This window comes from Pollicipes pollicipes, unplaced genomic scaffold, assembly GCF_011947565.3.
Source record: "Pollicipes pollicipes isolate AB1234 unplaced genomic scaffold, Ppol_2.1 Scaffold_4881;HRSCAF=5763_pilon_pilon_pilon, whole genome shotgun sequence".
In the NCBI taxonomy this organism is placed as follows: domain Eukaryota; kingdom Metazoa; phylum Arthropoda; class Thecostraca; order Pollicipedomorpha; family Pollicipedidae; genus Pollicipes; species Pollicipes pollicipes.
The window spans coordinates 14798398-14808998 of NW_023596576.1; the positions used below are offsets into that span (position 1 = coordinate 14798398).

Consider the following 10601-nt stretch of genomic DNA (forward strand, 5'->3'; position numbering starts at 1 on the left):
GTCGAATTCTTTGATCACTAAGAGGCCACAAGATATCGTATTTTGTCTTAACGAAGATCGGGAGATGTCATTGAGCAAACATGATCTTTACATCTTTTTAAGGACCAAACCACCTGGGATGGTTACGGAACTGGGCGCTTAAATTCAAACAACACAAAAATATCAAAGGCTCTGGGTAGTTTTTGTTTTAAATAGTTTTTACCAAGTGGTCAAATGACTGCACCCAAACATAGCGAATGGCTTTTAAACCCGGACATATCTAAACGATATTTATGTTGTAACTGTGAACTTTGTCACCATTTTCGGAGGTCATGTTTTTTGGAGGCGGTAATGGCACGCATCTCGCAGTTTTGACATACCTTTCCCATGTAGTTTTCTACATTGACTTTGTGTAGTTTGACTTTGTGTAGTTGTTAGTGCAAGCTGACGCGACAGCGCAGCAGTGGCCTTCACCCCCTGACCTGGTATGACATATCACTGACCACACCCGAAGGTGTCCGCTTGTACCAACTTGATGCAGTTTTCTAACAGTTATTGAACTCCGTTTCTTCTTGTTGTCGTGATTCGCTTAGTTGTTCATAGCATAGGAGAGTTTATGAAGTGCTAATTTGGCCTCTATGCCCCGATTGTCTGCACAAAGTCACAACCACTGTTTTGTTACACCTATCTGATACAGTCTGAACAGAGCTTCCAGTGCCGTTTTCCCCCCTGGTCCTAGTTTGCTTATGTTAGAGCTCTGGAGTGGCCTTTAAGCGTTCACTTCCACTCGTGCGACGAGGATGAAAAAACGCCCGTGGCGCCAGGCGCCAGAGTGCTAATCAGCTCCAATGGAAGCACAGCATGCTGGTCACGACAATTGATGAATCTCGCATCGGCATGCCAATTATTCAGTTCACATGCACCGTATGTATGCTGCTCGTCAGAAGAAAGTCACTGTTGACCTACGTTCTGTCCTATCGTAATGTTTGTCGACTGTCTCTTATGCATGGTGAGGATGTTTACCAGCGGACTCTGTTTTGACGGCATCGAACGACATCTTCAATGACGAGTCCGTCTTCTATGGGGTTCTCAGTGTGGCACTCGTTTAAGGGCCCCATATTGGCTGAACATTAAATGTGGCTAGTTTCACGCACGTTTGCTGACGACATTTAGGAGGACCAGACAGCCATTGATTAAAAAAAGATTAAATACCTACTCAGGCACACCGCATAAACGTGAAGGAATGCAAATCCAGAATTATCTTGTTGATAAACTGTTTGTGGTGGGATATCGTGAGACGGAGTTTCGGCGCCTCAGCGGAAATGAAGAAACCGGCTGTGTATACGCCTGATGTTCCTTGAGCGGTGGCGAACAGAGCGCCCACCCTGCAGTAGATCAAGGCGAACTGCCAGCCAGGGCCCGCGGGATGCTTTGCTGAAAAGCCGCAAGGAGTACGATGATCATCATCCGGTCTCCCGGCTCTGGCAGTCGGGAAAGGAGGAGGGTATGGGGAAACTCTCCTTCTCTTCCACACACATATAGCAGCCCGGGGATAGAGAAATGCAGATGAACGCAGAGCCGAGAGAGAGAAAGAGAGAGAGGGAGAGAGAGAGAGAGAGAAGAGAAGAGAGAGAGATAGAGAGGAGAGAGAGAGAGAGAAGAGAGAGAGAGAAGAGAGAGAAAAAGAGAGAGAGAAGAGAGGAGAGAGGAGAGAGAAGAGAGATAGAGAGAGAGAGAGAGAGAGAGAGAAAGATAGAGAGAGAGAGAGAGAGATAGAGAGTGAGAGAGAGAGAGAGAGAGAGAGAGAGAGGGAGATGAGAAGAGGAGAGAGAGAAGAGAGAGAAGAGAGAGAGAGAGAGAGGAGAGAGAGAGAGAGAGAGAGAGAGAGAGAGAGAGAGAAGAGAGAGAGAGAGAGAGAGAGAGAGAGAGAGGAGAAGGAGAGAGAGGAGAGAGAGAGAGAGAGAGAGAGAGAGAAGACGAGAGAGAGAGACAGAGAGAGAGACAGCGAGACAGAGCGAGAGACAAGAGAGACAGAAGACGAGAGACCGAGCAGAGACAGCGACAGAGAGCGACAGTGACAGAGAGAGAGGGAGGTGAGAGGTCAGAGGAGGGGAGAGAGAGAGGGAGGAGAGAGAGAGGAGCCCAAATCAAACTCGGGGGGGGGGGGCTCAACGGGGAGAAGTGATTGCAGGAGCGACGCGAACGGCAGCGTCCCATCAGTATGTTGGGGAAGGCCACGCCTTTAGAATGGGAATACACCATGAAGGGAAGGCAGCCTGACAATGGGAAGACACCATGAGGTGAAGACACGTCTGAGAATGGGAAGACACCATGAGGTGAAGACACGCCTGAGAATGGGAAGACACCATAAGCTGAAGACACGCCTGAGAATGGGGCGACACCCCGAGGCAAAGACACGCCTGAGGAGGGGGACACGTTCCTGGAAACCCCCCAGAAGTGTACTTAGCAGGCAGTGCTGGAAACACCCAAAAGTGTTTGCAGGGAGACCCGCCTGAACCCCACCACCCATTTCACATAATAAGACCGATGAGCACCAGATCAAACAAACATCATTGATAAATTTATCAAATGAATATGGCCTTTGAAGGTGAAATAAGATTAAATGTAAAGTAATCGACAATTTATGACCTCTTCTCTTATCTCTAGAACTAAGGGTGCTACCATAATGCGACCGACGGCGTGCAATAGTTGTCGGGAAAATCTATTGGGCGGAAACTAGTGAATATGCCATATGATATGCAATGTTATGTCACGTTAAAGGTCAGAATGGTGTTGTTCACATGACACTTCCGCATGTAAGAAGAACTAAACAAGCAACATCAATAACAAAAAAGCAGCCAGCAAATTCTTTCGAGGCTGACAGGTATGCGCCATTAGGATTTCAATCGCATGACCTCCACAGCGCCAAGGCTTAACTCAGCTTGACCTTGGATGACCTGACGTTACCTTAGTCAGAAGAACCAAAACAATGTACTCCATAGGGATATAGACAAGAAGAGCAGCTTAGAATATCTCTTTGAAGTTGATTTTCATCGGGGTAAATTTGGTAATTGTAACCTATGAGCAAATATCACCAACAAGACTTAGAGAAAACCTCATAAATCACGAACCGTGAGTTCAAAAACTTAAAAGTTTCAAACATGTGACGAAATGACGTAAGCTCAGCATCACCCACAAGGTCCACGGACATGGTCACTGGGAAGTTAACCCTGAAGAGCTTGTGGGGGGGGGGGGGGGGGTGAGGGCCTTTGAGGCCCCGTGGTCCGAGTGTTAAAGATTCAAAACACTGCGACTCCCAACGACACACCAGTCGCCCGTGGGGCCGGTCAGGGCGCGTCACTGCGTAACATGACGTACCTTCGTGAGTTGTGGTCTTGTAATTCTCTTACGAGTGTCCCGAAGTGAACTTCGCACCTGTCTTAAGCATGCTATATGCGGCACACCGTCCGGCTGGCCGACCGATCGAGTCAAAGGAATGTCCTCGTCCCAGGGCTGGACAGGAGGCTTTTGCGCGTGCTGCACGCTGTGCATTCGTTCACTTCGCTCTCCAAAAAATCCGAAAGAAGTAGTCCAAAAAGGGAAGTGCAAAGGAAAAAGCCGGACGAAAATGGTTTAATTTGATAAAAGTTGACGGCGATAAAAGTGAAATCGGAGAGGATTGAGGAGCAAACGTCAAAAGGGATACAAGTGAATCGGAAAAGGCTGAGGTCACGGCTGCCTTTCATAGGTACGACCGCCAGATCGGCGCACAGTGCTTACACTGAATGCAGAATGTATGGATGCAAATGATAAAGCCATTTCATTTATGTTTTTGATGAAGCTATCGCCGCACCCTAAATGGAAAGTAACGGCGTTATTCGTCCGCTCTATTCACCTTCGGACCTGTTGTGCCTCAACCTCAATCGATGAGTCCCAGTAATCTGGGCCTTCCTGGAACCTCTGCCGTCAGATGCGCAGAGGCGACGAGCCGCGCTGAGGCCCCGCGTAAACCACGATCCCACATTCCGTTGTGTCGTCTAATAGCTCTAGATTGGGACTCAGCAACACCAATGACGCTCGCGGCCAGGAGCTCGTTTCGCATCGCCATCAATGGCCAAGAGGCGATTGCGCGCGACCAGTGAGCCCCACCACCATAGCCTGTCGGCCGGAGCTCCCCAGCGATCTCGAACGGACCAATCTACCGTGCCTTGCTCAGGTCCCCTTTGCCTTTTTTGATGCTTTAGAGTTCTTTAGGTTACCCGCGCTGGGTATTACCGCATGTCGCGTTGCCACGGTAGGGCTCTTGGCTGCTCTGCAATCACATGAGGAGGGCCTGCATGGCAGTTAATAAAAAAGTAAAAGTTTTCACGGACATGAATATAAGCAATTGTTCGGATGTGTGGATGCTCGCATTGCGGAATGTTTGCGATTACCGACGTTTGTTAATGCAAATGCTTACTTTAACGTTCATTTTCTGACAATCGCAATTGGCAGCGCTTGTAATTGCTAATCTTATGTCCATGTGTCAGATGCTCATGACCGCTAACGCTCATGCAACGCATGTTTGTAAGTGCGAATGTCGACATTTCAGATATCAGTAACTTTGCCCGAAAAATTGATATTTAAGAAGTTAAGGTACTTTACTGTTCCCTCAGTTTCCATCAAACGCTCCGACACCGACTCCACGACACTTTCAGGGCGCGCTGGCACCTCCCAGCGCAGCCAGAGCTTAAATTACATAGTACTGCTTTTTGCCTCTATTCTAGTATACTCTGCAGCATTCGCTCTGCAATGCAAAACACCCCAGTCTCTCCTGGTTTAGGAGCAGTACTGACTTACGAAGCCTTTATCCGATGAACGTGTTCGTCGGCAGCAGTGGCCAATGGAACCTGAAAACGCGAGTGTGTCACCTTATTCGTCCGGCCGTCGAATTGAGCAGCGTCAGTTACCAGGGACCCAGCGATCCAGTGCGCTTCCGAGGCGGCCATTGCAGCGGGCCGAATAATCAACTGAATTAGTCCTGGATTACCTAGGGCCGACCTTGTCCATGACAAGCCAAGCTTGCCAAGTTTGCTTGAGCTTTCCAAGAGCGCCTACCGATGAAGTAGAACTCAGGCCCTTCAAGGTATCCTGAATAAAGACACTGCATGGCCATTTTCACAGGCTTGGCTGCGTAAAACTGGATTGTAGGCTGGTTATGGCCATGTCGTTTTCATGTGATTGCTGGACAACACCACGTGCCGATGGCACTCAGGTGCCCTTTTGGCTGTGATTGCCTTGTTTTTGTATCAGGAAGCTAATCGGCAGGAGCTTACCAGCTGCGCTAAGTAAGTGATCCAGAAGCAATTGCGGCATTGGACAATACGCAGTTCTTGGTAATGCCCACCAATCAGCATTAACGTATATAATATTTGTGCGGGCAGCTTCACTGCGGGCAAAGCCGCGGGCAGCGCGCCAGTCGAGCTCGTTTCCAAAGAAATCACTATCAGGGACTCGCTTGATCATTAACTCGGGCTCACGTCTGAACAGACGTTTGCTATGTTATATCCTACTGCGAAATATGTCGTTCCAACGATCGTGATGCAGCGGCTTTCCAATCGGCTGTAAAGAAGCCGATTTTGACAAATGACAGTAACACCGTGTTGTTTCATGCAACTGGTCTCTGCCTTGAACGGGCATTGCTGTGGCGTTATTGCAGGTCACGTGACACACGCCGCGCGCAGGAATATGCGGGATTGGCTCAAAATGTAAAACTCAATATTTGCAGTTGCGGAAAAATTATACACTGGTCAAAGCCAGGCTCAAATATCGGCCAACCACATCCATAGCAGCGAACTCTGTCTGCTCCACCCGAACTGCATGCGTTTTGCCAATAGTTTTTCCACACTAACTTAAGGCGTCGATAACTGCAAGCCATTGATTTCACAGACACAAAAAGTCGTGTCCGTTCGCAGTTTCCCGCTAACCAGCTTAAGATGCTGAATTTGATGCATCGTACTGATCCACGATTGATGATAACCCGCTTCTAACTTACACATCGATCATGAAATCAGAAGTCGGCAAAACCATAATGCCATGCTAGACCGACAGCTGGTCTCATAGAAGTTGTAGTCAAAATATGAGACAATGCTACACAACAGCAGCCCGTGTGGCCGTGCCATTGACGAACGTCACCGCAGTGCTCCATTCATCGCTAGCTGATGCCATGGCGAAGGGGACACTGAACAGCTGCAGTCTGCGTCCAAATTGCAGCTAATCGCTGCAATCTGAGGCACAGAATACAGCGAAAATTCCCTGTATTCGCTAAGGCAGTCTGTTTACTCCACACAGTCGGCTTTGCAGTTGGCGGGAAAAGCCACATAGATGGTGTCGAAGCTCCATGCAGCCGGCAAGCGGCACAGCATGGGTTGATTTTTTGCTAAGCACCGTCTGTCGTTGTGGGATGGATGTGTAGCTAACTAACAATGCTGCACTTCTGCCGTTCGTGTTGGGCCCACACGCGCCGACAGCACACCTTGGGTCTGACTGTAGGACGGGACAGACCGTCACTGTCGCCACAGTGCGATTACGACAGACCGGGCAGCTTGTGTCCGTTGCACTCACTGGTTGCGACTGAACGACTATATGTCAAATTCGGTAGAATGGGCAGACGCGGCTGCACAAGCAGTAAGCAGTGGGCCGGCGCGAGTGCAACACTGCCTTCATTGCTCATTGTACCCAGAGCCAGGACCTCACTGCATGACTACAATTCTTGCTCTGTGTAGTCAGCAAGAAAGCACCGCTGTTTCAAATACGTGTGCAGTCACATGCAGAACTGCACAACGAAATTTGCGTTCATTGCAGCTAGTTTTATGGCAATACGCCACCCTAATAATTGCTAAGTACTGTAGTAAGGCGAGCCTACGCCGTAAAACTGCAGTCGGTGATCATTACAGAAGACAGCTTAGTATGCAATTCCAGTGCAGTAAATGACCAGCACAGTCCGCCGGCGCCGTAACAAATGTGCGGTACGATGGTCATTTTTCGCCATTCGTCTGGTGTCTAGCCAAGGTACATTGGTGACGTGTACTCATCGGCGAAAATCGGTCATGTGGCGCTGGTGACGGCGACGTACACCAATCACGTGACATCGGTGACGCGTGACTTTCGTCAGTCACGTGACAGTTGTCAAGTTTACGACTTGTGGGCGAGATTGACCAGGGCTAGTTATTGCTGCTTGATGTTTTCAGACCGAGAAAACTATATCTGGAGGCACCAGGCGGCTGGCTAAAGGCCACAGAAGATGGCGCCTCAACTGTGTGCTAACCATAACTTTGCTGGAAGCATTTAATTAATAACCAACTAATCGTGAGCAAATGCATGCATGCTGCTATGATTGACTGTTACAATAACTAATTTGTGCAATCTGTTTAAACGATCTTTCGTTCCGCTATACTTAATCCTCGACTAAACCTTTTTAGGTTGCAATGACGGACAGCAAATTATTGTAGGCACGACCTAAATATATATACATATATATATATATATATATATATATATATATAGATATATATATATATATATGTATATATATATGTATATATATATACAAATATATGTACGTATATATATAAAGATAGTTACATACCTACATAGATAGACACACAGATATATGCATATATGTATATTTGTATTATAGATATATGTGTATATATATAGGGCGCATTCACTCACCGTTTGTAAACACATGTACTTGACTTTTACTGATATGAGACGATGAATCCGCCCAAATTTCGTCCCACACTCAGTTTCCGTCCTGATCTGGAAGTCTATACCGGCTTCGCAGCAAACGACGGCGGAGCTGCCTGAAAGGAGGAAGATTTCAAAAGGGACATACTGTTGTTGCGCTATTTTCGCTGTGCATGCTCGTGGGGTGCGTAAGTTTGTACGCATGTATGGAAATGTATGTGGATTGTCATGAAAGATTTCATTTCTAGGCGAGCGACTCAGATCGGCAGTCTGTGACTGTGGCGTCGGGTAGCTGGAATGACTGTGGCGTCGGGTAGCTCGGAATGACTGTGGCGTCGGGTAGCTGGAATGACTGTGGCGTCGGGTAGCTCGGAATGACTGTGCGTCGGGTAGCTCGGAAGGCTCCGGTGACCGGGACATGGAAGCTGAGAGGCCTGGACGAGCGGCGCGAGGCGGAAAGGCCCCCGGGAGCGGCAGCCCTCGAGATAATCTCAGCTCGCGCAGACGCCGCTAAAATTGCCTCCAAGCCGTCGACACAGCCGAGGCTTTCAATGCAGAAACTGCTGAAGTGGAATTCATCCCTCAGGCCGCACTTGGGACCTACGACGGCGTGGCGGGGATTGCGGACAGCGCACTCATACAGCCATCGACTATCTGCAGAGCGGCCTGAAAGGCCTCAAGTTCTTTGTCTTCCCGAGCGTATTACCCTCAAGGCTTCTACGAGCTATTCACCCCGAGAATATGTACGTCCGGGTGTTTTGGTAATCGACGGTGCTTCAGTTTCGGAATCATTGTGAAAGGCTCAAGCTGTGGGGTTACTTCAAATACCAAGTCAACATGAGCAAGCCAACGACATTTGTAAAACTTGAGACCGCCTTCCAACTTGAGACGGGACGCGCAGCCGTCGACAAGATCGACCGGACGGTCAGGCGGCTGCAGCAGGTCCGACTGTCGTGCTTCTGTCGGACTGCCAGAGGGCTCATCTGGGGCGTCTTCCACAGAGTCTCGACTTGACGAATGCAAAATCACCGACTACCACTGTTGCTGGACGTGTTTTGAAATTGGACTAGCACTCTGATACCACAAACGCATCGGTTGTTCGACAAAACGCTTGCGAAAAACGCGTATCAATCTTAATTGGGCCATACCGTGTCTGAATATTTTTGGTTAAAAACGCACTTCGTTTCAACTGAAATAAAAATGGGGTGAACTAGAGTTATAAGTGATGGCGGTTCAGGTACATCGAAAACAGCCTTAAAGCTGAGTTCATGCGTCGAATTTAAGAGGCTTGTAGGCGTAGTATACATCAAACCACCGGTTTCAGTGCGGCCGGCCCTCCTCTCGCGGTCTGACCTGACCCGTGGTCATGCCGCGGCTCCTCGGCCCGTTGGGTCGACAGCCAGCCGTACTCGCCCGCACCCGCCCCCTGTTTACACGCGCCAATATTGACTCGCCGCGGGCGGAGCGCTGCGGTGGGCAGGCTTTGGCTCCGCTCGGGACGGGCCGCCCCGTCGGCGCGGGGCCGGCAAGGCGACACCTGGGTGCGTGGGCGCGTCGGGGCTTCGACGCTCCTCTTTCGGCCGCCACCCACCACAAGGGTCCCTGTTTTTCCTGTTTGTTTTGTTTCGTTTGTCCGGAGTTAAGCGTTGCGTTGCGACTTCATTATTCTTCGTTCACTGACACCTCTGCCCCCCCCCCCCCCCATCCCCGCCCCAGGCTGGCTCTCAGCACGACTGGTACCGTCCGCAGCCAGGTGCCCTCCAGCTGTGAGGCGCATACCGGAACCCTTCACCCCGGTACCTGGAGCCGGGAGAGAGGACGCCCTCGGTACCTGGAGCTGGACGAGAGGACGCCCTCGGTACCTGGAGCTGGACGAGAGGACGCCCTCGGTACCTGGAGCTGGACGAGAGGACGCCCTCGGTACCTAGAGCTGGACGAGAGGACGCGGCGCCCCAGCACGGCGGCTGCGGTGTGCGGCACTACACCCACAGCTCTGGATGCATATGGAGCACACAGAAACCATTGGCGTGGAATTGCTCTCAGGAGGATAATTGACCATGGTGTCGAACGAGCTGCTATTGTTTATAGGGCGAGGTGTGATCATGACGGCCTCTAAACGATGGGCTAATCACCCCCTCAGGCGCCACAACCGGCGTATCCTCATCTGCGTTGGTCCGGGTGCCGATCGCGAAATGTTTTACCTGTTGTTGGTAAAAAAGTGGAATACGAAATTTGTCTGGCAAACAGCCGAGTGAAAAGATCCAGGCATACAGAAGCACTGCATTCCTTAAAATCGCGATGGGCTACATGCAGCCTTCCTCAAGCACCTCCCGGTTCCAAAGTTCACCAGCGGTTGATCTATTTTTCGGTCTGGTGGGTGCTTAATGACAGATGCTTCCCATCTGGAAGTTCGCGTTCACAGCATATACACTTGGTGATGAGTTGCGCGATGCTAAATTAACCACGCGCGCCGTCAACCATGAAATGAAATGCGCTCCTATTTGCCAAACTACCAGCATGGTGATTAAGTGGGATGCGGCATATTGATATTCTCGGCAGCTCGCATAAAAAGGGGATGTTGAAACGGGGTCTGACATAACTAGGCAAAGGTCAAAGATAATGCGCTATACCACAATTTAAAAAACAGCGCCAAAACAAAGCAGACGTGTTAGACCTAGCCCGACCTAGCCAAACGATGTATTTTACACCATTTTAGCTCAACGGCCCAACAGCTGCCGTTTGTAACCCATCCGCGAGATTCGTTGCTGGCGCGCTGAATTAAAGTCGACTAGAAAAATGCCTGTCTAATCGCAAGATGCAGAGTTCACAAATGTATCCATGCTCAGCCAGGCTTTCGCTCGCTTAGCCCCAAATGAGTAGATATATTACATAAG

At 49.7% G+C, this 10601-nt stretch overlaps 1 protein-coding gene across 1 annotated transcript; it reads left to right on the forward strand.

Moving 5' to 3' along the window:
* Positions 1 to 1662: 1662 nt before the first annotated feature.
* On the forward strand, positions 1663 to 3976 carry LOC119100023 (pre-mRNA-splicing factor CWC22 homolog; the record flags this gene model as incomplete). The annotated part of the gene is made up of 3 exons (XM_037223138.1): positions 1663 to 1713; positions 1982 to 2053; positions 3950 to 3976. Coding segments are annotated over 3 exons (150 nt in total), but the record flags the coding sequence as incomplete, so codon positions are not given.
* Positions 3977 to 10601: the final 6625 nt, after the last annotated feature.